Source organism: Malaclemys terrapin, chromosome 10 (genome assembly GCF_027887155.1).
Source record: "Malaclemys terrapin pileata isolate rMalTer1 chromosome 10, rMalTer1.hap1, whole genome shotgun sequence".
Taxonomy (NCBI): Eukaryota; Metazoa; Chordata; order Testudines; family Emydidae; genus Malaclemys; species Malaclemys terrapin.
The window spans coordinates 15467678-15494542 of NC_071514.1; the positions used below are offsets into that span (position 1 = coordinate 15467678).

Here is a 26865-nt window from a genome sequence, read left to right on the forward strand (position 1 = left end):
TAAAAGTGTGGTGGCACAGCAGGGCTAAGGCAGGCTCCCTGACTCTGCGTCATTCCCGGAAGCGGCATGTCTCTGTGGCCCCTGGGGGGGGGGCTAGGAGGTCTCTGCACGCTGCCCCCGCCCCGAGCGCTGACTCCGCAGCTCCTATTGGCTGGGAACTGTGGCCAATGGGAGCTGAGAGGCGGTGCCTGCAGGCAGGGCAGCGTGCAGAACTCCCTGACCCCACCCCACCCCCAGGTGTCGCAGGGACGTGCCAGCTGCTTCCGGGAGCAAGGCGGGGCCAGGGCAGGCAGGGAGCCTGCCTTAGCCCCGCTGCACCACTGACTGGGAGCTGCCCAAGGTAAGCACCGCTCGGCTGGAGTCTGCATCCCTCACCTCCTCCCGCACCCTAACCCCCTGCCCCAGTCCAGAGCCTGTACCCCACACCCAAACTCCCTCCCAGAGCCTGCAGCCCGCACTCCCTCCTGCACGCCAACCCCTGCCGCAGCCCAGAGCTAGGACCCAACACCCAATCTCCCTCCCAGAGCCCGCATCCCCTCCTACCTCTACCCAGAGCCCACCCCACACCCAAACTTCCTCCCAGAGCCCGCAACCCAGCCTAGGGTTGCCAGGTGTCCAGATTTCAACTGAACACCCGGGGCCTCAGAGAAGAGGCATGGCAGGGGGTGGGGCAAGGGTGTTTGGGTTTGTGCAATTAGACAATTGGCAACCCTAAATGTGAGGTCACTGAGGGTGCTGTAAACGTTCCCCAGGGGGCTGGGCAGCAAGAGGGCTGGCCCCAGGGGCAGTGTCACTGGAGACCCAGGAAGGCTCTGACACGCCAGTGATGGAGACCATCATAGTGACATCACAATGACATCAGAGTTTAAGAGACCAATGAGCGCATGGCAGCATCCCTGCCGTCCAGGCAGCTAGGGTGGGAAGGGCGAGGGCAGACACCACGTGGTCGCCGAGCCCGGCCAGGGCGGCAGACGGCATAGAAGACCCTAGCAATGACCTCATCTTTGCCCAGCGATGACGTCATCACACCCGTCTCCGTATTTACCATCCTCGCGCTTCCTCCAATTCCAGCCTTTAAATTTTAAACTCAGGGCAGCAGCCAATCAGTGGTTCTCTCCCGCAGGCTGACCCTGTACGTCGCGGATGACGGCCAATCGCAGCCAGAATCCCTTGCGGTCGGACCTATCAACGTGGAGTGGAATAGGGACTCCTGAGGAGACTGCGCCGCCCGGGTACTTCCGCCCGGAGCCTATTCAGCAGGAGCCAATCAGAAGCCCGAGAGGTGAGGACGGGGTCACACAAACATCGCGAGAGGGCGGGGCTTGAGGGGATTCGGCCCAATGCAGAAGCGGGATGGGAGTAGCCGGGAGCCAATGGGAGCACGGGGAAGCTGAGCGCGCGGGCAGTTGGAGTGGGGCAAAAAAGGATTGCAATGGCGGTGGTGGCCCCTTGAGAGGGGCCCGGGACAGCCGCGTGGGGCGGCGGGAGAGGCAGGGGGGCAACGAGTACGCGGGGCGGCAAGGGGCCCATGGGGTGGAGTCGAGGAGGCCCCTGGGGGAGTCGTTGGCTCTGGGGCTAGGGAGCCCCTCTAGCCATACGTAGGGGGGGAGGCAGCAGGGGGGGCGCAACTGAGGGACAATAGCCTGTGTGCGTGGGAGGGAGCAGGGTGTGCGCGGGGGGGGGGTAGCTGGGGGGTGGGCAGCCTGTGTGCGTGTGGGGGGGGCAGCAAGGTGCGTGCGTGGGGGGGGGCTAACTTGGGGGGCAGCAAGGTGCGTGCGTGGGGGGAAGGGAAGAGCCGGGTGTGAGCGGGATTGGGGGGTTGCCGCCGGAGGTGCTTTGTGAGCGGACAGCTCTTTCAGTGGCAACATGACCTGTTCCCACAATGTGGTTTTTCTACTGGATGTGGCCAGCTCCCTGCAGAAGAACCAGCTCCAGCTGGGCTGCCTGAGGATTCTGAACTACTTAGCCTGCAGGTTTGGCCTGGCCAAGGTCCGATGGGGTTTCAAGTTCTTTGACTCGCTGGGCGCCCGAGGCAGAGCCTCACGGGTGGGTGATTTCCGTGAGCTTGGGCCCCGCAGCTGGGAAGACTTTGAGGAAGAACTGGAGTCCAGGTTTGGGGTGCAAAGCCACAAATCTCATTTACCTGGCCCAGGACCCAGAGCCACCCTCACCCAAAACGTGCTGAAGGAAACACTACTGGATTACCAATGGGATCGACCTGAGATTACCTCGCCAGCCAAACCATTCTTGAGGAGCCAGAAGAGCAGGTTGATTGTGGCCCCGGATGAGCCACTTGAGAGCCACATGCCCTCTGAGGGCTTTGTGAATGCCATCTTTCTTTTCTCTCCCTGCCCTCATTCTCAGAGGGAGCTACTGCAGTTTGTATCTGGAAGTGATGTCCATTCCTGCTGTGATTTGCCCTCTTCTCAAGAGGTGGCAGAGAAACTTTTACCCAAGAGAGTCCAGGAGATGATTGCAGGCCAGAAAATTACCCTGTATTGGGTGGACACTGCTGAATGGTCCAAGGTAATGCAAGAGACTGCAGCAGAGGATTTAAGCCCAGTGATAGCGTACCACCCTCTAGCAGTTATCCAACTGGGCAGGCTGATGTCAGGTGGCTTTATAGTTTAACCTTTTGGTGGGAGGTGACTTTCATTACAAATGAAATGAGTAGAATTAGCTGCTTAATAGTTATTGGGCATCCCTGCTCAGCTGAGGCCCATGACTGGAATGGCAATTACCTTTGTTCAGATTTAGGTACATTGGAAGATGGCAAACCATGTCAAAGTGCTTATTTATTAAAGTACTTGCACTCCCACTTAAGTCAATGGATGAGACATTGACTTAAGTGGGAGTGCTTTAATAAACAGCCTGCAAGTGCTTAAATATGTGGGTGCCTAAATTCAGGCATCCAAGCTTGAAAACTGGCCTTACCTTCTTAAATAGGGATGATAATACCTTTCTTGCAGGATGGTTGTGTGGATTTGCTAGATAGTGATTGTAAAGCACTTGAAGAACTCTGCTGTATTGAAGTGCCAAGTATAATTATGCATAAAAGTTAAGGATGCAGGAAGCTATATTTAAGAAGGAAAAAGACAAATAGGCCATCTCTCGCCCCAGTACCTTCTTAGACATTCTCTTGCAACATTTTCTCTAAAAACATGACAAATGTTTCAATTTCCTCATAGTGATCATCTTATTGCCAGTACTAATTTATTTCCTTGTTTCATTTCAGGTGCTAGACTCTCCAGATCATTCTGGGTACTGGACCATCTTTGAACTGATCTGCCTGGTGGGAGGCACTGTTTTGCCGTCCGAGACCTTAATTCAGGGTTTGAGTCACCACAGAACAGAAGCAGCCCCTCTCTTTTGTAGAGAATACAGCTCCTCTAAGCCACAATTTGTGCCATGGGCCACAATCCTGCCCTTTGCTTCAACCTTGAACTGCCTGCTCTCTAAGCCTTCTGTATTCCAAGCATCATTCCCGCAGCAGGAAGGAGCATTATTCCTCAGCAAGCATGGTAATGGAAGGGGTGGCCAGGCTATAATTAATAATGGATTCTGTGTTAAGAGACCAGAGCCATGATGCTTTCCTCTTGCTAAGAGCACATGTAGAGGACTCCAGTTATTTAAGGAGATTTCAAATGATAAAATAGAAAGACAGCACCCTGAACAAACTCCCAAGGGGCCACTCATATGTAAGCCAACAAAGCTAGGCTTGGAAGGATTAAGTTTTTACGGGTAAATGTTGGTGAATGTCCGTTTCACCATATACACACAAACCAAAAAAAAAAACAGTATTTCCATCTATAATAATCAAAATTTACTGATGGATGAAGTATGAAAAATGCTTCTTGAGAACTTCTTAGAGTTTGATTCAAGGGTATTTACGGTGTATATTTTGACATGTGATGTTGATGAATTGTATTATCAGTTATAAAGCTTTAACTTTTTGAATCTGTGTCTGCCATTAAATAATTAGGGTCTGACTTCCTCTATTGCAGGGGTCAGCAACGTTCGGCACACAGCTCGTCTGGGTAAGCACCCTGGCGGGCCGGGCCAGTTTTATTTACCTGCTGACGCGGCAGGTTCGGCCGATCGCGGCCCCCACTGACTGAGGTTCGCTGTCCCGGGCCAATGGGGGCGGTGAGAAGCCGCGGCCAGCACATCGCTCACCCGCGCTGCTTCTCGCTGCTCACATTGGCCCGGGACGGCGAACCGCGGCGAGTGGGGGTCGCGATCGGCCGAACCTGCCACGTCAGCAGGTAAATAAACTGGCCCAGCCCGCCAGGGTGCTTACCCTGGCGAGCCGCGTGCCGAACATTGCCGACCCCTGCTCTATTGTTTGACACCCCCATAATTTTCCTCACTGTGAAAATTTAAATAAAAAATTAAAAATGCTTTAAAATAAACAAATATCTGTTGACATTATAAAAAATACAAATTGAATTCTGCCCAGCCTAAATATAACTGTCGGCCTCTGTTGCACTGTTTCTGAATGAATATAGATAAGTAATGGACAGGAGCCTGATTTGGGACCTTCTGAAGTACCTGTACCTATTGCAGAGCCTTGTGCACTTGCATGTGTGTGGGTTCCTGTGTGGAGGTCCCCTCTCTTTAATCTGCACCACTTTCCCTTTGCTTTCCTTTGGACAAAGAGCGCTGAATGGGAGACCTCCTTCAAAGCTGATCAGATCAGCTTGCAGAGTGTAGCTTTCCAAGAGATATGCAGTGCTTATTTTTCCCCAACATAAGCTGAGCTTGCTGTTTCCACAGTGCTCTCAGCCCTTGTGCTCAGGACCACAAAAGCTCAGATCTTCCCTGTGGTCCCATAGCATACTTATCACAGAGCCACTGCCTGCCTAATCCATGAGCTTTTTGTCCACTTGCTGCTGAGTCTTCTGTTCCTTCGCCCATTGTTTGTTTTTTCACCTTGAATAGGAGTAGAGAAGCAGTGGAGATGTGCAGTGATTTTGGAGCCCATAGCCATGAACCAGAGACACTTCCAGAGTCCAGTCAGCATCTTCCTGAAAGGCACCTTGACAGACTGGAATTTGGTGAAGGCTGACAGCTTCCTCACTGAGAGCTGGATACTGCAGAGCTCCCAGGAAGGACAATCCAAACAAGACACATTGTTTAAACAGCTTGTAAGAAGGCTAATTACTGAAGAACTACACATGGTAAATGTTCCTTCCTGTACTTAGCTGTCTAGAATTTGCCAAGAAATAGCAGACACTTGTATTACAGTGATGAGGGCTATCTTAGTAGTTTGATAAATATTATGATAGTCTGCTCCACAAACTCATTTTTTGTTCTAAATTTAGAAGCTTTTTAAAAAAATTCAGTCTCTAACCTAGTTGTGAGCTGCCCCTTCTGCCTTCCGAAGGCTCGGCTCCCTAGAGCTAAGATCAAAGTGTAGTGTCTGTTCTTATCAGTTTAATCTCTGTGTATTTCTAGATAACCTAGATGTCTTTTCCCTTCATATAGATTGCTGAAGTGTCTCCATCTGAAGTTTGGTGCCCCTGCACTGGAATTTTATCCCCTGTCTCTGACACCGTTGCAGTCCTTACCCTATTCTGCACTGAAAAGGCTGCTGAAGTTCAGAGATGTCTCCTCCAAGGAGCTGTGACCGAGAGTTCTTCCCAGGACTATGCCTTTCATCTTCCAGAAGTTGTGAGCAGTGTGTTGAGTCAAGTTGATACTTCAATCAGAGATGATCTAGCTAGTTCTGGTAAGTGTGTAGAATGCAAAATGAATCTCCTTTTGATAGTCCCTAGGTCTGAATTCTTAGAGATTGAAAATTGGTGTTTCTAGTAGAGTGTCTCTGGGCGGTGGGGCTTGCTCCCGCTGATTATCTGCCACGGTCCAAGTTTGCTGGACCCAGGCTACGGTGGTGGTGGTGGTGAGTGTTGTTGTTGACTGAGCATTTGCTTTATTACGCTTATTGGTAAGGCTCGGTGACATGTGCCAGGTAGCAGAAGGCTTTGGGAGTGCTGAGGCCACTTGAAATTTCCTTAGTTTCATTCTAACTTTTGCCTTTCTGTCCAGAAGAGACTTCAGTTCCAGAATGGGTCCAGCAAGAACTGTCCTGCACAGATGGCTGGAATCCTGCAGTAGTTGAAGGGTGGTACTCTCTATCGAACATCTGTGGAGCAAGTTCAGATTTAATGGAGTCATTCAGGTAATTCTCTTTCACCTATCCCTGTATATCATTTGGACATTGTTACTTTAGTCCAGGAAATGTCACTTACATTTCTCTAACTAGTCTCTAAAACTCTACATAATTATCTAATACTTGCAATGCTTGTTAAATAGATAGATGTTACTGTACCTGCTTTACAGAGGAGTAAGAACCAGGGCTAGAATCCAGGAATCCTGACTAGACCAGCAGTTCTCAAACTGGGTTGGGAACCCATTTTAATGGGGTCATCAGGGCTGGTTTAGACTTGCTGGGGCCTGAAGCTGAAACTGAATGAAGCCTGAGTCCCACCGCCCAAGGCCAAGGCTGAAGCCTGAGGCCTTCAGCGCTAGGCGGTGGGGCTCAGATTACAGGACCCCTGCCTGGGACTGAAGCGCTTTGGCTTTGCCCTGCCCATGCCCAAGATCGCAGGGCTCTGGCAGGCTCAGACCCCAGTTCCCCCTCCTGGGGTGACGTAGTAATTTTTGTTGTCAGAGAGGAGTCACGGTTTAATGAAGTTTGAGAACCCCTGAACTAGACCTATGTCCTTTGATGCTGTGACGATCGGTATTTCTAGGACACCAAAATGAGACAGAGATACCGCAGATTTCACCCCTTAAGATTTAGTAAAATCCAGGGCAATACAGTGAAGTCAATTGGCTCATTAAGAAGGAACTTTGTTCCTATTTATGCTTACTGGTGCCCCGTGAATGCTGACTGACTATAATGAAATCATCCTAAAGGGCTTGCTGTGTGAAATATGCAAAAATACTTACTGAGGGTCGGGATATGATTAGATTATCTGAAACTGTGTTCTTGGTATTGGTCAGTGACATGTCTGCTTTATGAGAGGAATTCTTATTTTTTTCTGAGCATCACCTCCTTAGCATAAACTAAAAATGTTTTCCTTTTTCTCTGTGTCAGCACACACACTCTAGGTTTTGAGAGCAAGGGTTTTGGAGAAAGTGGGGGTCCTCTAGTAGCTACTGTGCAGGGGATCAGGCTGAACTTTCCTGAGATGAGGGTGGGTGGGCAACCTGCAGTGGGAGTAAGGAATTCCTCTCATTCCCTGATTCTGCTGACATCTGTTTTTAATTGCTTTGACTTCTGTACAGGTTGCTGCAGGCTGTTTCTGCTACTGAGAAGGAAGAGGCCTCCCAGCCTGAAATGGAACTGACACACTGTCTGTCTGAGTTCTACCAGAGAAAATCTAGTGAAGCATCTGCCACAGCTGAGCCAAGGGACCACAAAAAAAGACGTATGTCTAGACTAGGATTGCGTGAGTGCTGAGCATTCCCATCATCCTATGGTCTTCTGCATTTTGCAGCAACATTCTTGGTAACATGAAATTTGAACACCTGACCTTCCCTGAGCAAAGGCACAGTTCTGAGCTGCCTCAGATGGTGGCAGTATAGCGTGTTTATTAAAGGGCAATATTATTTATGCATAAAATGAACCCTGTGCCCCAGTTGGAGCCAAGCGAAGCTGTACGGATATTGGCAAAACCATTTTCAATAACCATGCAATATGCAAATCTTTGCACTTTAGTTGCCTATTGCCTTCTGGACTTCTCATCTATATGCCCACAACTAACATGACTTCACATCTTCTCCATTTTGTTCTAATTTTAAAAAATTAAGAAAACATTTTAAACAACTTTCTTCTCACAATATTGAAGCATTAGACATTTCAGTATAATAATTCAGGGATACTTTATGAATCTCTTGGGCTGCTAATCCCCTACCTTTTCAGGGGAAGTTTACCTAGCTGGGATATAGTGGTGGAGTTATATAAATAAGAAACAGCCTCATATTACAGAAATTGAATTCTTTCTGACATAGGGAAGGATGCTTTAGTCTCTAATGCAGAACTACGGTTTTTACCCAGTTAAGCAGCTCCACTCTGGGAGCATCTGAATCATATAATCCCTGTATAGCTATTTCTCAGTGACATTTCAGTTAATATGCAGATTTCCATACTCTGTATTATAAACCCTCTGCTCTAATTAGACTCTGTACTCAGGATTTTCAAGCTGCTTGCCTGCAACAAATATACCACTTAATCATCATTCTCTCTTCACTGAAGCAGAAAATCCCTAAAATGTACATTAAAAATTAAGAGAAAATGCCCAAAAAGCACTGAAAAATGGGGTTTGCTTTTTAAAATTAAAAAACTGTATCTCACTGTTTACAAGTCAGCTGGGCGCTTGTCCCCACCATAACTCCTATACACCGCTACCTCGGTATAACGCGATCCGATATAACACAAATTCGGATACAACGCGGTAAAGCAGTGCTCCGGGGGGGCGGGGCTGTGCACTCTGGTGGATCAAAGTAAGTTCAATATAATGCGGTTTTACCTACACGGTAAGATTTTTTTGGCTCTTGCGGACAGCGTTATATCAAGGTAGAGGTGTATATGGATTTATATTGTCCATCCGTCACTGTTGGTAAACAAAAATGTATTGAAATTATTCAGAAGACATGAGCCTGACTCTTAAGGAGAGGGAGGCAGGAATGACAGAACCTTTAAAGAATTTTTAATTTTTTAAGCCATTTTCCCCTCTCAATTTGAGAGCCCATTTTGAAACAACAGACTGGGGAAACCTTTTGTTAAGCTGGTAAAAAATATGTTCTGAGCTAGAAACAGTTTAGCTTACAGCCTGGTTTTTAGTCCAGGATACAACTGTTGTCTTGAAAACAGGAAGCTGAGCTTGCTCTAACGTGCACACCCCCCCCTGTGTAACATGATACTCTCATCCTTACTCTAAGATGAAGCTACTTACCCTTGGCTCCTTTTTGAATCACTAGTGGGGTTGCCCCTCTAGTACCATTTTGCTTGTAGAAAGCACTGAGCACAGTCCAAAGGCCAGGTGCCCAGAATAATTGTTTGAGAGCAGTGTACCTATACGTTACGATTACGGTGGGTATGTGTATTGCATATGTTCCAAGATCATAATGTGGCAAGCTAACTGAAAACAGTTAGCAGTCTCTGTTCCTTCCTAGGTGAACTGGAGATCCACTCTTCAAAAAGGAGGCTGAGCCTAGTGAAACAGGCAGAACCACCTGCCTGAGTCTTTCCCTCACGTTCTGAATTCTTATTGCCCCATCACTGTGCTGAAGGAAGCTAACGTTGCTGTACTGAAATTTACATTTTAAACAGCCAAAAATGTATTTTAACAATGCAGCATCTGGCCTGTCTTGTGGTGCCAGTGTTCTGCTGGATGGTGTCTTGTCTGAATTCCAACTCCTCTGTGCCTGATGAGAATTTAACCTTTTGTGATCCTGCAGGGGGAGTCCCCCGGACTCCCGTCAGGCAGAAGATGAAGACCATGTCCCGCTCCCTGCAGATGTTGAATGTAGCAAGGCTGAATGTAAAGGCTCAAAAGTTTCAGCCAGACGGAGTGCCACCAGCAGCTGGTGAGAAGGTGCCCCAGAAGCTGTTCCGGAGATCAGATGATAAGCTGGAAGAAAATCGAAGAGTGCTGAAAATCTCCATAGGTACATGTCAGACAGGTTTATCTGCTCTGGTGTTTGTGATGGAGCAGAGCAATTCAGTAAAGTGCACAGCTAGGCAGCAGATTCAGGTTTGGGGCACTCTCTTGAGATTCCATCTCTTTACACCAGTGGGGGTGAAGCTCTTTCCCTCTTGAGGTTTGCTTTGTAGACCTTTATACTGACCTATTGGACTGCATAGTTGTAGCATAGGATGTGGTTAGTTACTCCTCCAATTGCAAAATAATTGAAAACAATGTGAGACTGCATATGGGAGGAAATAAAGATGTCCAAGCATCTAGGTGTAGGTGGAAATATATCCATATTCCTTAGTTATGCCCATGATATGTGAGGCTTTCTTGTCTTAAGCTTTATTCTAAGGCAAGGAAAGGCCCTGTGACACTACCTCTGGTGTTGATCTATTCCTGTCCTCCCTCTTAGGATTTTGAGGAGGGATGTGACTGGGTGGCACTGAGGCTAAAGCCCCAGGAGCCCAGGCAGGATTTCATTTGAATCTGATGTGTTGGCTTTTGTTTTCATAATTTGGAAGTGAAGGCTGTGCTCCCCTAACCGGCCCTCCATACAATTTCCGAAACCCGATGTGGCTCTTGGGCCAAAAAGTTTGCCCGCCCCGATGTATAGTAATAGTCCTGTGCACATGTGGGGAGGCTAGCATAGCGCCTGCCACTCCAGACAGTAGGTCTTTCAGGGCCTTGCTGCCCCCAGGGCTTGGTGTCTGTCACTGGCATATTAGAGGTAGTCCTTCTCAGAACAAAACAGGCTTCCAGACTAAGAGCTTTATTGGTTCACCTGCCTTGGGCCTGAGTTGAGGATTCCTGAGGGACTTCTTTTGTAAATCTTCTGTTGGCCTGGCCATCATGTTGCAAGAGAACTGCTGTTACAACCCCACTCTGTTACGTGGGCCTGGTTATTGGAGAGGACAGCTATATCTGCCCATTCGTTACCTCTTGCTTACAGTTAGTTTGCTCTGCTTAACTTGCAGATTTCAAAACTGAGGAGGAGATGCTTTCCCATTTAACTGCCAATTACCAAGAGGCTGTGGTTAATGGAGAATTTCTGATGTTTGTGTGTGCACGGAATATGGTCACAGCCATTCAAAGCTTTCTGAAACTAAAAGATGCCAAAGAAAGAGAGGTAGGCAAATCTGTCGACAAATGCATATGCTGAGGCTGTGCTTTCAGTGAACAGGGCTCTCCAGTTACTTCCACATGTGGATAAAGATCTATGTCTCCAGGCTCTTAAACTCTAGAAATGTGAGTGTTTGGTTAAAATTACATGCCAGGATCACTGCTGAAGTACGAGATTAAAGAAAAACTCACTAAATTCTAGAACAGGGGTCAGCAACCTTTCAGAAGTGGTGTGCCGAGTCTTCTTTTATTCAGTCTCATTTAAGGTTTTGCGTGCCAGTCATACATGTTAACGTTTTTAGGTCTCTTTCTATAAGTCTATAATAAAATATATAACTAAACTATTGTTGTATGTAAAGTAAATAAGGTTTTAAAAACGTTTAAAAAGCTTAATTTAAAATTAAATTAAAATGCAGAAGCCCCTGGACCAGTGGCCAGGACCCGGGCAGTGTGAGTGCCACTGAAAATCAGCTCGCGTGCCGCCTTTGGCATGGCTGCCATAGGTTGTCTATCCCTGTTCTAGAATTATTTCTGTGTGTGTGTGTGTGTGTGCCAGTGCACGCACGCACACACAAAAACCTGAGCTCTTCTGCCTGAACTGGCTCATTTATACAAGAATCAGACAGTTATAAGAAATGTACAGGGGAGTCGCATCTTACGCGGGGGTTAGGTTCTAAAGGCAGCACGTAAGGCGAAAATCGCATATAGTCAAACACTCATTGAGTGGAATGGCGGGCGGAATCGCTCGCACTACAGGTACAGTATTTAAATTATTTTTCTCTTTTTTGTTTTGCTGAGCGCGTATAGTTAAAATCGCGTAAGTTAAATGCGCCTATGGTGCGACTCCACTGTACTGCCATGGAGTTCTCTGGAAAATTGTTTGTAAACTAAAAACTGATTTGGTACTGGTTCAAAGGAAAATGTATTTAAGTTCATATTTGAAGCAACAGCTGGAGAGTTGTGGATTCATAAGGTTATTTAGAAACAAAAAATTGGTCAGTTCACAAATAATTGAAGGGGGGAATACTGTGTGGCAGATACAAAATTCCAAAGTTCTTTTGAGGGTCCTCCAGTCAAAACCAGATCTATGTCTGCATACTTTCCTGCTTCCTAATGCTTACATTAACTACATTTTAGTACAGATAAGCCCACATGTGTGGATGAACTGCAATAATATTGAATTGGTTTCCTTTCAGACACACCAGATTATTCATAGACATTAGAGATGGAAAAGGCCTATCGTGTCACATTTAGTTCTTCCTCTGCCAGAGGCCAGTGCAGGATTGTTTGACACAAGTGGTTTGGGTTTTTTTAATCTCTTCCCACTAAAATGTCTGCCACTTCTGTTGGGAATTATTCTGTCTGCTGTTCTCAGCCCGTGGCCCAATCAGCACATAGCTGTGGCCCATGTGACTTCCTCAGGGCTATACAGGTTGTGTATATATTTTGCGGCTGAGGCCCACATAACACAGAGAGAGCTGCATATGTGGCCCACAATGGTAAATAGGATGAGAACCACTGGTCTAACTGATATGAGTCTCAGGCAGGTTTTCCTGGTAGTCTAAATTTTCCTTGCTTATTTTCATCCCATTACTCCTTATTGTACATTCTTGTACTACTTTATTAGCTTCAAGACCTGGATTTTTTTATTGAGTTGTTTTCCATCGTACTGAACAAGTTAGAATGAGAACTTGCTGCATGATGAGAGAAAAAGTACCTTGGAGCCCCTGTGCTATGTTTCTGTGTATTTGCAGGTGGCCTGTCTGGACGGAGTCCGAAGTCATCTCCTGAAGACCAGCAAAACCCTCCGACAACAGTATGATGTCAATCCTGATAAGGAAACCAAAGTCAGAGAGTAAGAGGCACAATATTCTATTTACTGCAACTTAAAAACCACTGCCGTTTTGATTAGCTATTTTAGAGGTCATTTTGCAGTACAACTAGAGATGTATTTCTATGGGCAAATCTTCTGGGATAATTTCTGTATCAAAGTGAGTGAATATCCACTGCAGTGAAAGTTTTACTACAGCAAGATACTACAGTGTTTGAGAGCATGTCACTCCTTTCAAGGAAAACTAACCAAATGAATTTTATATTAATAACCTCCCTCTTCCCCCCGCAACCTTTGAAAGGTCTAGTCAGTGAGCAGTAACTTGAATGTGACTGTTTGACTAGAAAGAGGGTAATAATTACTTACTGTTTCTGTGTAGGTGTCAGCTTCAGGTATTTCTGCGCCTTGAGATGTGTCTGCAGTGTCCCTCGCTACAGAGCAGCACAGATGAAATGGAGCAACTGGTGGAGGAGGCAAGTAAATAGGGCTGGGCTGGGCTTCTAGATGGGAATGGAAATGTTGACCTGGATCACGTAGCTTTCCCAGCCCAATTTTCTTTGCTCACACCATAAGGCTGGTCTTGGAGTGTTTGATCTGTGACACTGCTCCCCATCTGATCTTCTCTTACAGATGACCGATATGCTGCGCATTTTGTCTCTCACTGAAGACCCAGGGTATCTTACAAAGTTTCTTGAGGAAGTCTTAGCATCGTAAGTGCTTTATGGTGATGATTAAATATTAAATGTTATCCCTGAAATATAGGCTTGGTTAGGTACCTGTCATAGGTAAATGGCAAACTTTTGAGCACGGATTTCAGGTAGCTTTGTAAAGCTGTCATGAAAATGTACTAGCTCAGATGCAATCCACTTGCCATACTTTATCCTGATTGTTAAAGAAAAGACACGTGATATTTTACTTGCCCATCAAAAACGGCTACTTGCCTAGGGCGAGTAGAATTTTAAGTCATGGTAAAGGCACAGGTACAAAAGTTGGAAGTGAAATCTCACAGGGATGGATTTTGTGGCTTTTGCTACCTATTGTGTGTTTGACATGTATTTAGGCTTGGAAGGGTTAGATTATTTTTTTTCCCCAGTAAATGCTGATTTCACCATAGGCACACAAATTGATGAGAAATATTTACATGGATGCTAACTGAAATTTACAGGTAGACAAAGCAATAAACAGGCTGTTTGAGAACTTATTAAAATTTGATTTAAGACTATTTTGACAAGCTGCAGTCCAGCAGTTATAAAGCTTTACCTTTTTGAATCATAGTATTGGTTGTTAAATAATTGTCTGACCCATCCCATAATTTCCCCCATTGTGAAAATTTAAATAGATTAAAATAAAATGCTTAAAAATAAACATTGATATCTGTCAAAAGTAAAAGTAAAAATTGAATTCTGCCAAGCTTACCTATATTGTATATCTGGTGGTACCTTCTAGATATATAGACTCCATACCGAAGACCCTTGGGGGTCTTTACTACAGTCTGGGTACGCAGATTCCTCCGAAGTTGGCATCTGTTCTGCCTGCAGACTTCTTCAGTGATGACTCTATGACTCTGGATAGCAGATCTCCAACTCTTCCTCCATCTGTGACATCAGTCCCAGCTCACAGCACAGCTTCCTTAAGCACTGAGACGGATCAGTTGGAGGAGCTGCGCACTAGATCTGCCAAAAAGAGGAGGTGATATTTCCTAAGGGAGAGGGTTTTATTTTGTTCACAGCCCTGTGATTGAGTAGCTATCTAATCTGTAGTCCCCATCATGGTGAGCTCAGTTGCTGGATAACTAACCAGGGCTGATCTTGGTAAGTATCTAATGGATTAGTTCATGCTATTTAGGCCCTCAGTTAAATTACATTAAAAGCTGTGCCATGCTTCTGGGAATATGGTTGTTTTGTCCATGGAAATGGAACTGTGCTGTGATGGGCTTGAAAGAGAGAATTGTGGCTTGGGCCTTTGACCTAAATTAAACCCAGAAGACACATTAGTTAAAAATTTGTCAAACTACTTTCTTTAAAACTAGCATTAGTCATTAATCCAGATATAAACAACATAATCCTGCTCCATGGCTGGGAACAATCATGGCCTACTGTGTAAATTGATTAGCCAGGTAAATGAGTTGGAATCCTGCCTTTGTGATCTGTTGCCCAATTTCTCTTCTGGGAGGGGTTCCATACCCCAGGTTGGTGTGTGTGTTTATTTTTTAAAAGAAATCAAATCACCACCAGATTTCTTAGTTAGACTACAATGGAGTTGAATGAAACCCACACAAACAAGGAATTTGCAGTCTAACCCCATGTGTGCTGAATGTTTTGCACACTCTGGGATATCCTGCAGTTTTAATGGTATCTGTACAGATCAGTGACACTAAGTCCATAAGTGCGTTCTGTGGCGGAATCACACTGTGCAATATATTTCTTTGGGAACCTGAGGCGTTAAAGACGAGACTGGATTACTTGTTGCAGTGGCTGAGCCTAGGTGATATGTTTTTTTTAATCAAAACACCCAAAGGCTCCTTGCCGTATAGATAAGGTCCCTGTCCCAAAGAGCTTGCAGTCCTAATACAGATGGAGTCCGTAATATGACCTGCCTGCCTCACTAGAAACAAACTCAAGTTATGTTCCATATAAGAACCGATATCAGTAGAGCTGATACTTACATTTGTCTGTCTTTATTGTATCTTTGTTTCTTGTATCCTTTCTAAAGGAATAATGCATTAGCCAGACACAGGAGCATGACAGAAGCATCGCAGAATTTACGCCAGATTGAAATTCCCCATATACCCAAGAATCCCATCAGAAAGGTAAAGCTTTCCTAGAGGATTGGGTGTGGGTATCTGCTGCAAGGGTGCAGCAGCATTGTGATACCACACATGGGTGCATGTGTTCTTTGCCTGCTAAGTGCCCTGTATCAGCTGCACAAGGCCAAAATCATTCTGAGGCAGAATTTTTTTGAGAACTGAAACGCTTGTCTAAATGTTTCGCACTTATGATTTTGAGTATAAACGAGCAGTGTAACACTTATTACATCTTTTCAGGAAAACTCTCACTGTTACTTGGCCACTGAGAGAGTCCAACAGCTGCTTCCCCTGCAGAAGGAGGCAGTGCAAGGTATGACAACCAGCTTCTCCATAGAAAGCTAATTGGTTCCCCACACAGCTGATTTCATTGTACATTGTAGTGAGCCAGGAGTGTTCCACAAATAGAGAGACGGGAAATCTGCAGGAAATGTTCCCGCAGTCTGTGGAAACTTCTGGGAAAACTATTGGCGTTCATGAGTGAATTCACTCAACACGCTGATAGGCCATTGAGTAAGTTACTGAATAATTTTATAAAAAGTGACTAATTTCAATAAGTTTAGTCTCAAAAAACATACAAAATGTCAGTCTCCCTTGATCTGCCAATTTCCTTAGATCTTCTGTCCTTCTGCGTCACTCCTGCACAGAGGATCAAAAAGATATTTGATAGAACAACCATTGGCCTTCAGTCACCACCACATTGAGATGAAGGGGGCAGTTCATACTCCATTCTTCTCAAAGCTCTCATATGTGTCATGTTCGGGAGGATATCTTTGCAACTAGAAACTTGTTAATGTCTGTTTCAAAATTCAAGTGTTCTATCAAATGTAAGGTAACAAACCCCACGACCACCTGTGCTGCAGCTCAGATTCTCTATGGTGGATATTTCCCATGGTCCTAATCATGATCCTTTTGGTGCTTTGAATTCAGCCTTCCTTCCTTAGAGTTCCCTTGACTGTAACCTACAGAAAGAGGCTAAGTAGCTGATAAGTGTAAATAAAAAGGAACCCTCCTAAGAGAACTCCAGGGTGGGTTTGGGGAAGGGCATAGATAGTGACTGTTTTCACCAGTACAAACTACCTCTTCAGTTATTTGGCTTTTTCACACCTTTGAAAAGTTTTATTTGCTTTCATCAGTGTTGGGTCTGTTTACATTCTTCCTACCTCCAGTGCCCCATGAGAGAATTACCTTTGTGGTATAGCTACTCACTTTTTGCCCTTTCTCGTGCTTTCAGAGGTGACAAAGGTGCGACGGAACCTCTTCAATGAAGAGATGCTTTCTCCATCAAAAAGGTCCCTGAAGAAGATGCCTCGAAGCCAGTCAGTATCGGCTGTGGAAGGCCTGAGACACAAACGCAGCTGCTCTGATGAGGATGGTAGAGGTGGGATATGAGCTTACGCAATTGCCTATGTCTGGGATCTGCAAGAGAATCTTGCATTTACTCCCCCCCCGATCCCCTAACTGCCCCCCCCCCCCAAAATTCTGGCATCTCTTGTTACTAGTAAAATGAATTTGCTTCCTGTTATGAAGGAGATGGTGTTTTTAGCTCAATGCTGCAGTGTTTGGGTTGCAAATGGTGCAGGGTAATATTTAAATCCAAACCTGTTTTCATCTGTAAGTTAAATATCTTCTCACAAAGAAAGAAACTGTTAATCAGTTAAGATTGCTTGAAGTGAACACCTACCCACACAAACCCTTACATGCAGTGTTTCCCAAACTTGGGACGCCACTTGTGTAGGGAAAGCCCCTGGTGGGCCGGTTTGTTTACCTGCCACGTCCTCATGTTCGGCCGATCGCGGCTCCCACCGGCCGTGGTTCGCTGCTCCAGGCCAATGGGAGCTGCTGGAAGTGGCGCAGGCCGAGGGACATACTGGCCACCGCTTACCGCAGCTCCCATTGGCCTGGAGCAGCGAACCGCAGCCAGTGGGAGCCGCGATTGGCCGAACCTGCGGACGCAGCAGGTAAACGAACTGGCCCGCCAGGGGCTTTCCCTACACAAGCGGCGTCCCAAGTTTGGGAAACACTGCTTACATGGATGTTTCCTTTAAGAGATGCTTTAGCGTACCTTAACTCTCAGACATCACATTCAACTTTCACTGACTTCACGCCTCTATAAAAGGGATGGAATCTGTGCAAATAACTGACAGTCCTGTCTTGAAGGCAGATTTGATCTTTTAATCTTTTTTCATGTGTCTGGCTGCTTTGCCACAAGAAAAATGAGAGATGGTCGAATCCTTATATAGACAGTTAAAATGTGGATGTCTGTGAGGGTACTGTGCATGCATCTGTCCCTAAACTCAATTCAATAGATAGCAGGGTTAGCCCCTGAAGTCCAATGTGTCTGTATTTCTATACTATTAAGTCCCATAATTATACAACTAAAGTTAAGCACAAACCAGACTCCTTTTACATTAATGCTACCTATTATTTCTATAGCACTATAGGTGTACTGGTGCATTACAGATCTATGGGAAGACAAGGTTCCTTCCCCAAACAGCTAACAACTTAAGTAGTTATTGGGGCTATTTGCAAGATAAGGACTTAAATTAGGTCTAATAAATGAGGGAACAAAGGGATATAACATAAAAGTTATGTGAATGGACTGTGTGCCCTGCTAGTTGCAAGATTTTATATACAAAACTCACCTTTAACTGTAAAATTTATATTGTATGTGAGGTGAGCCATGAGAGTAGCGTGGCTGTTGTTTTGATGGTTCAAACTGAAGTGTACAATTGCCCACCTGCCCTGAATAGAGACTAAATAATATGTAGATGTGATCTGTAAGTCTCTAAAATCTTCACACTGCTGGCTCAATCCTATCCAAGCCACCTCACAGGTTTGTTTTAAATGTCTGATTGCGGCTTCATCAGTTTCAGATCATCGCAAGCTACTGACCAAGAGAGTCTCAGAGACGCCGCTGCACAAACAGATCTCCAGGAGGCTGCTTCATAAACAAATCAAAGGCCGGTGAGTGAATGGTATTTGGTAGTTCTGAAATGTTTTTAACCTAGTGCTGGGTGGCCAGGATGTGGACTGCAGACCAAACAAGTACTATGGAATTTAGCAGTGTGGATACAGCAAGACAACTTGTGGAGACTACAGGTCCCAGCATTTAAGTGAGGACAACCACCACTTGCTTCATCGTGCATATTAAGTGCATCTCTCATGCTTGCATCAAGTTGCCATTGTGCTCCTCAGGCAAAGTTGGGTGCCACTTCTTAGGGTTCCCCTACAAAGGCTGGTTTGGTGGTGTTTTATACAGAGTGTTATTAATGAGAACCAGGGGAAATCTCAGCTGAAGTTGGGCCTGTTCTCCTGTCTGTTACGTGTTTGTGCCACAGCTGGAAGGACATCCTGTGGCCAGATTGATCTCTTGATGGGAGGCAATGCCTACTAATCATACATTGAGACTACCCTGCAACTTGTTGATGTGGCCTTGTTAGCAAATGGTGCTCTCTGCAGCTCTGAAAAACAAATGTTTACTTTACTCACAAACCAGGCATGGTGTTATGGGGAGTCTGAAACATTTTCACTGTTTCTCCAAGGTGTTCTGATCCTGGCTCTGACATCAGTATTGTGGAAGAATCTCCAGAGAAAGCCATGAGTGGTAGGTATTAATTTAATACATACTGATCACTTTCCTTTTTTTTTACCTTGCTGCAGTTCATACTAAGATAGCACACTTCAGTCTGGATGATCCCCAAGGACCCTAACCTACAATATATAGAGAACATTGCAACCACCCCTGGAGTGGAAGGCAACAGTGAACTATACAGAGCTTTTAAGAAAAATGAGAACTTTAGGGAGGCAGAACATAATTCTCCAAACTGGCCATATCACAACTATGAACATCTCAACTTTTGCCAGGAGTGCTTTGGGACCTCTGAAGCGGTATTTAAAAGACAGTACCTCCTAGCCTTGTTCTGGGACTTCCTCGTTTCTCTCCTCTAATATACTACAGCATAGTGTTTGAGGTTCTACAGAGTGTTAGGTGACCATGTGGTACCGGCTGCAGTGTCTTGCCCCCAGCTAAGGAACAGAACAGCAAGGTGGTTTTGGGGTGAGATGAAATGAAGAGCAAAAACCAACAGTGGGATTAACTAGTCAAAAAACAAAACTCTTATTATCCAAAGAAGCCAAAACCACGTTTTCCTAATATTACTGTTCTCTATAAACAACTGTTGTAGTTGCCACAGAATGTTGAATGATTATGAATGGGAGGAGACGTGGCTTAGAGGCACCTGTTTAGATGGGGTGGGTGGGGTCTTTGCTATGAAGAAGTTTGGACTGGAAGGAAGCACATGTTGTCGTATTAGAAGTTCCCACTGAAGTTGGGGAGTTGGGTTTCCTTTTAACCCTTTTCATCTTCTGATTTTGTCGAATGTGCCACAAACTAGCCCCTTCCCTGCCTGAGACAGTGTTAATGAACAAATCAATGTTGGACAGCTGCAGAGAGATCCCTTCCAGAGACACTTGTCTGCCAGCTGTAGCTTCCTTTGGGAAGTGGTGTATGTTTTGAGAGAGAAGGCCCTGATAGTATTACTCTTGACTTCCAGAAGTGGGATTAAGAAGAAGTCCGCGCATCAAACAGCTGTCGCTGAATAGGACACACTCAGGCTCTTTCTACTCCACTGCACAGCCCAGCTCACGGAATATGCAACGAGTACACTTGGTACAGCGAGAAGTGACATGTGTTAAGCAGGACATAACAGGTACTGGGGTTGGCGATCACACTTACTTACCTGGCATTAACTGCCATAGGTAATCTAGCTGCCAGATTCTGGTGCAGAAGCATTTGCTGATTGGCACTACAGACAGAACTCTTAAGGGTTCTGAGGCATCTGTTGTGGTGAGACCTGCCAGATAGCATCCATTATAGCCAGCAGAATATAGCATTTTTGTAATGGGAATCTCTGTGTTAGGAACCACTGTAGTTCCATTCTCCTATGAGAAAAGGAAGGTCTTATTACTCAGCCAGCCAAGAAACAATCAGACCCAAGCCAATAAACCGCCTTACCCATTAAATGTAACATAACCCTGTCAACAGCGGGCGTCCTAAAGCTGCTGCCAAACCCAGGTCTTCTATGTGGGAGCATAATGCAGTGCTTGATGGACTCTTCCAGATTTCCTTCTTCAGAAGGATTATAAACTGATTCCATGGAGAAGTTCAGGACTTAATTGTGCCATTCATCCGAACAGCTTTGTCCTTGAGGACTTTTTCCACATGTGTATGTTCATCTATTAGTAACAGCTGTTTAGTGTTAGTTATTTTCCTGGGATAGTACAGAAAACAGTAATACTTAGCTCAGGATGTGAAACTTTGGGTAGCCAGCAAAGAGCAAATGGTGCCAATACTGTAGCCCTTTAATTGTCTCTGACCATCTGAGTGCCAGGAACAACTGTGCCCATCACATGTCAATGCTTGGTGCCAATCTAACTGCACTATGCTTTTTGAAGGCATTCCACAGTATCCTGATAACCCAACTATCCAGTCTCCCAAGAGGCTTCTCTTTGGAGCAGTTCTTGAAGGGAGCAGCCCTAAAGTGAAGGAGTCACTTGGAACAAGGAAAACAAGACACAGCTCAGACTTGGAGGAACCAATTGCCTATCAGGTAAAACATCTTCCCACACTCTCCCCCTCTGCTTGTATGTACTTAGAGAGACAAGGTGGGTGAGGAAATAGCTTTTACTGGGCCAGCTTCTCTTTGGTGAGAGAGACAAGACAGTGTGGCTTGAAAGCTTGTCTCACCAACAGAAGTTGGTCCAATAAGAGAGTGCTTCACGCATCTTGTCTCTCTAATAGCCTGGGACCGACATGGCTACAGCTACACTGCATACACGTACTTAGTCAGATTTGTGCATCTTTAAATAGCTACTTCTGTTTGTGTGTGACTTAAATTGTGCGTCTCTAGTCAAACAGCTTCTATGTTTTTATCGCCAGAAATGAGTGTTAAGATGCCATTACATACTAGTATTAAGCATGTTCTGTTCTTACTCTTTCCTCAGACTCCCCAGAAACCCCTGAGCTCTGCCTGTAGAATGCCAAGGAAATCCCCTCGTACTCCACACAGAACACCAAAAACATTGGAGAAGACCCCTGGCAAAACTCCAGCTGCTAAGCAGACTGCAGCTAAATGTTTGGGAAGGTACTTCTCTCCTTCCAGACAGGAGAAGCCACCACCTGAGCCTAATGAAAGGAAGAGGGATCATTTAGCACAAGTAACTCCTCAGAAAGACTCTTCTCCGGTGAGATTTCCCTCCCCTTACAAGGAGGTGGGGTTACAGACTCCAGAAAAGCAGGCTGGGAATGAAGTGTTTGATGATGTTTTTGGGTTACCTCTAAAAGATTCCAGTCCAGCAACTGCTTCATATATAGCAGCACAATTACTTTGTACTACCAAGGAAAAATCTATCACAGACCCACAAACTCAAAGACGCTCCTTGAGATCCTCCCAGAAAACAGCATCTCCAGCTTCTATTCGTAGGCAGACTCTTCACGTGGAGATTCAGAGAAATCCACAGCCAAATTTCCATTTAGAGTCTGTGTCACAGCCAATGGAAGCAACTCCCAGGAAGGTCAGATGTGCAGCTCCAAAATCTTTGAGTCCAGTGGGTGTAGTGGCTGCTGCTTTATCTCCAGAAGCCCAAGCCACTTTGAGAACAGTGTCTTCATTTAATTCTCCTTTTGAATCTTCCATAAAGACTCTGTCCATAGATTCGCCTCCTCACTGTAAAACAAGAGAACTTGACGGGGAGTCTAATACACCTAAAAACCCTCCTTTGAAATCTCAAAACATTGCAGGCACATCCCCAAGGAAAGCCCTAGGGTCTCCTATCTGCGCACCTGAGCACACCAAACCTGGAGAAGAAAATTCTGCTCTTCCGCTCTCGAAGTCTGCTAGAAATAAGCAGAAACATCATAGTAATGGTAACACTAGGCTTCCTGCACAAAGCTCTCAGAAGCCTTGGGCTCATGGATCAGAAAGTGTCCACATGTTAGAGAGAAATGAACTGGTGGGTACAGATGCTCAGGGTTCTTCCCCAAGAAAGGATCAGAGTTTGGAAAAGCAACTGTCTCCTGAGCTTTCTGCTAAAGGACATGTGCAGATCTCAGATGCTGTGAGTGAGTGTGAGCCCTTAGATTCCTCTTCCTTAGGCAGCAGAAAGAGTGATGCCTCAGAAGCTAGAGTTTTGCCATCAGAAGAGCCTAAAGAGTCAAAGACTCTTACTGTTAAGAAACCCTCCAGATCTGATGTTCTGAATGCTTTGCCTGCTACCTCAAAGTCTGCCTCTCTGGCCTATTCATTGCGCTGCACCCCAGACAGAATGCAGCGGGAGGCTGCAGCACGCCTAGGGAATCCTGAACTTCCAGCAAAGTTTTCTACTCCTAAAAGTCATTACAAGTTGGCTTCTGCTAGTCCACCTACTTATGAGGTTGAACTTGAGATGCAAGCTTCTGGCCTACCTAAGCTTCGCATTAAGAGGGTTGGTTCTGGCTCAGCCATGGAAGTACAGTCACAACTGAAAACTGGCAAACCCAGTGGAGAGGAAAGTCCCTTTAGTGAACTTGCTGTGGCCTGGTGTGCTAGACACCCAGGAAAACTAGCAGCTGCCTGTGTTTCACCATCCTGCTTTCGCTCTTCCAATAGCACGCCTGGGAAGGGTGGAGGGCAAACCTACATTTGCCAGTCATACACTCCAACTAGCTGTGCTTCTAACACCACCTCCCCATCTCATGTGGATGCTGGAGTTCCCTGGACACCGTCTCCAAAGCACAAAGGGAAGACTACCCCCGATGCCATCAAGGACTGGCCCCGAAGAAAAAAAGCAGCAAACAGCAATGCCAATGGTGGGTGTGGTCGATGTGAGAAGCATGTAGAATGTACAGGGAATGTGTCAGCAAGTGAAGAGGGAGGAACAATTTCTGACCAGTGCAACAGCAGCAGCAAAGCTCTGCTGCTGGCTGACTTTGAACTGGAAGGGGTTTACAGGCTTCAGGACCAGTCACCTCCCAGCGACACTGAGCCCAGAGCTGACGACGGTGCTTCCACAGGGACTTTTGGCCTGAAATCCAGGAAGCGGACCTTTGACCTCCTGTCTCCAGAGGAGGAAACCAAATGGGAGGCTAAGAGGTCTTGCACAGCTAGAGACTACCTGGATCTGGTCAGCTCTTCCACAGATGAGAATAGCACAAGCAAAAGGAGGATATCCACAATGCCTCCTGGTAGAACCACCGTGTCTTCAAACAGAACTCCTGGGCAACAAAGTTCCATAGGGGATGACGATGTCTTCGGTGTTTCAGGTAATCAATTGTCAAGTGTTACCCTACTGAAATTCAGAGATGCTAAATTTGGAGGCGCTGTAAGAACAGAATACAGGGGACTAGAAACATAGGCAGGAAACAAAGTGAGATGCAGCTGGGAACATGCAGCTAATACATCAGAAGAAATTTGAAAGGCAGATCCATTGGAATGAGATGGAAGAGTGATAATGGATAGCAAATTACATGAGTCATAATGCCATATTGCAGCTAAAAAGGCCAGTGCTGATTGGGGTGTATATGCAGTCACGTTGTGGACTGGGTAGTTAGCACTGCAGCATCAGCATATTTGCCTCTGTTGTGGGAAACTCTAACAGAATATTGACAAATTGGAGAGAGATCAGAGAAAAGGATAAACTGACTGGCAGCTGGAGGCTGTTACAGGGAGGGAGGGATTAAGGGCTAAAATGATTGTGGAGTCACATCCCTGTCCCTATTCTTAACATAGTGAAAGGGTATTAAAACCCATGATAGGAGAGTTGTAATTTGGGGTGGTAGCAATGTGGTGTAACTAGGAGTAACGGAGTGGGGAGTATGTAAGCTGCATATGACTGGGGAATCTCCCTGACATACGTATTAGGCTGGGGCGTAATAGCCTCAGGCCTTGGACATTTTAAATTAAATTGAGCAATATATTAGCCATCTGGAAGAATGCTGCATTGGTTCATGGGATACAGAGTATGATTCTATGCTTCTCACCCCTAGGCTTGCCTGTTCTGGTACCAATAGCTTTCTTTATTACCGCTCACCCTTTTTCAGCATTATGCATTTCGCTCTTTAAACTCTTTTTAAGAGTTTTTTTTTCTGAAGTAGGCACATGCAAGAACGTATTAATTGTACATGCAAGCATCACAACTGTGTGCAGATGGCCATGTCAACAACTGGCCCTGAGCACCTGCAGTTTCTTATTTTCAGATGCAGTCATGGCAACTGCACACTCAAATAAGATGTGCAATTATATGCACATGTCCTTAACAGACTTGGAAATTACAACTAATTTTATTATGGGGGTTGCAGTCAGTATTGTAAGCAAGGCCCCAGGGATTTCATGTCCTTGGAATCCATCCCTTGTTCTACAACTTAAGATGTTTTTTTAAGAATTGTTTCTATTCCTTATGGTTGCAAAGAGCCCCTTAACATGATGCTAGTATAAGTGATGCAGTGTCTGAGTCTGCAAACAGCCTGAAACAATAAGCACTAAAAGTTACAAACTGACCATTCTTCCTGGGTATTCGGTTACCTCGAAAGCTTAGTTATGTGCTTAAGGGAAAAGGGAAGTGTTGCTTACTCCTTCACACGAGAACCAGGGGTCGCCCGGTGAAATTAATAGGCAGCAGTTTTAAAACAAACACAAGGAAGTACTTTTTCACACAATGCACAGAGCTCCTGTGGAACTCGTTGGCAGGGATATGGTGAAAGCCAAAAGTATAACTGGGTTCAAAAGAAAAATAGATAAGTCCATGGAGTGTAGGTCCATCATTGGCCATTAGCCAAGATGGCCAAGGACACAACCGCATGCTCTGGGTGTCCCTAAACCTCTGACTACCAGAAGCTGGGACTGGATGATGGGGATAGATCACTTGATAATTGCCCTGTTCTGTTCAATCCCTCTGAAGCATCTGGCACTGGCCTGACCGAAGACAGGATACTGGATTAGATGAGCTATTGGTCTGACCCATTATGGTGGTTCTTACATTCTCTGCTGATCACTTCAGTAAAATCATTCACATGTGCATATCCCAAATTGTCTCCTCCTCCTTCCTAGACTTCACTTTCCCCTGACAACCGCAGAACAGCAGTTGTTGAAGACCTAGGGCAGAGTAAAAGCCAGCTCTTGACTGACTTGAAAATGTCCATTGTGCCACACCAGTGTGCTGCAGTAACCAGGGGCCTTGGCTACTGCCCAGAGAGCAGGACTTGGTGGGAATGCTGCAGTTTCACGTCTCATTGTACTTCTCCAGGTTCAACTCCACCAGTGAAGGGCTCCCTCTCCGCTAGTGGTCTTCGAGCACTGACCCAGTCCCCCCTGCTCTACCAGGGACAAACACCGTCTCGGAAGAAGTGTGCCAAAGGTAACCACCTGTCATTTCATAAAGCCTTGCACTCAAATAGATTGTAGACCTGTGACCTGCCTGTGGTTAAGTGAGGCGGAAAGAGCACAGGCTCTGTACCCAGAAAAGGGGGTGTGGGGAAAGGCTGGAGGATTTGCTGTGTCTGTGCCAAGCAGGCTACTGTTGCCAAGGAGTTTGGCCTTAGACCACGAAGGTAAAACTGAGCTACATTTACTTGGGATGGTGGGGAAGTAGCTTGGGGCTAACATGATTTAAAGGGAAATGGAGTTTACTGATAGTGGGTTTCCTAAGACAGGTGCTGAGCTGTAAACCTGAAAGGGTAGATTTTCACTAACCCTTTCTGCCCTCTCCAGAAGATGAGTTGGACGTCTTTCACAGCATTACAGACCAAGAAGTGTCTCCGTTCTCCAACGCGGGCTCCCGGAGGCGGCCCCTTAGCAGGACTTATTCACGGAAGAAGCTACTCAGCTGAATTCTGCAGCCAGAGAAAGAGTACTTGAATAATGATACACAGGTTCTCTCGCCCACTGTGTAGTACATGCTGCTGTCCCTGAGAGAGCGAGCTTGTTTTTGAACAAATGGGGGGCTCGTTGCTATTGGGAGTTGGCTGTAGCCAGTGTGTGGGAATCCCCATCTCCACACATGTGGGGTTTAATGAGGAATCAAGTGTTTGAATCAGCCCTACAAGCTCCTCCTCCTTCCATGGAGCTGGGAAAGAGGCAGTGGGAACAGGGAGGGCCGCTTAGGGTACACTAGAAAGTCTGCTGGGGTTTGTGTGCCACAGATTCAGTCCGACCAGGTGAAGAGAATGGTCACTATTTTAGCGTTCTTTTGTAAAAATAAACTAATCTGAACTGCTGCTTTGTGCTGTGTTAGGAATTGTGGACCTGGCTCTGGGAGCTTGAAGGGCTGTTGGAGGAGCTAGTGAAGTCTTCTAAGCCTGAGCAGCAGGGGGGGAATATACTGTGTATTGCTCTTACATCACATGCACTTCCTCACCGTGAATCTAGTCTAATACA

The 26865-nt window shown here is 45.7% G+C and overlaps 1 protein-coding gene across 4 annotated transcripts; it reads left to right on the plus strand.

The window, feature by feature from the left end:
- The first annotated feature begins 1244 nt into the window (after positions 1-1244).
- On the plus strand, positions 1245-26705 carry TICRR (TOPBP1 interacting checkpoint and replication regulator). Of its 4 annotated transcripts, none has more exons than XM_054043150.1 (23): positions 1245-1282; positions 2365-2526; positions 3236-3521; positions 4942-5180; positions 5488-5731; positions 6049-6181; positions 7294-7436; positions 9469-9678; positions 10676-10827; positions 12575-12675; positions 13031-13124; positions 13282-13361; positions 14098-14340; positions 15364-15460; positions 15695-15767; positions 16689-16835; positions 18325-18421; positions 19000-19061; positions 20011-20166; positions 20912-21066; positions 21461-23756; positions 25736-25846; positions 26200-26705. In XM_054043150.1, the coding sequence occupies exons 2-23, from the start codon at positions 2470-2472 to the stop codon at positions 26316-26318; spliced, it is 5295 nt and encodes a 1764-aa protein (XP_053899125.1). In that variant the 5' UTR covers positions 1245-1282; positions 2365-2469; the 3' UTR covers positions 26319-26705. The 4 variants fall into 4 exon arrangements, with proteins under 4 accessions (XP_053899125.1, XP_053899126.1, XP_053899123.1 ...); XM_054043151.1 differs by having other exon boundaries at positions 1249-1282; positions 1911-2526; XM_054043148.1 differs by lacking the exon at positions 1245-1282 and having other exon boundaries at positions 1838-2526.
- Positions 26706-26865: the final 160 nt, after the last annotated feature.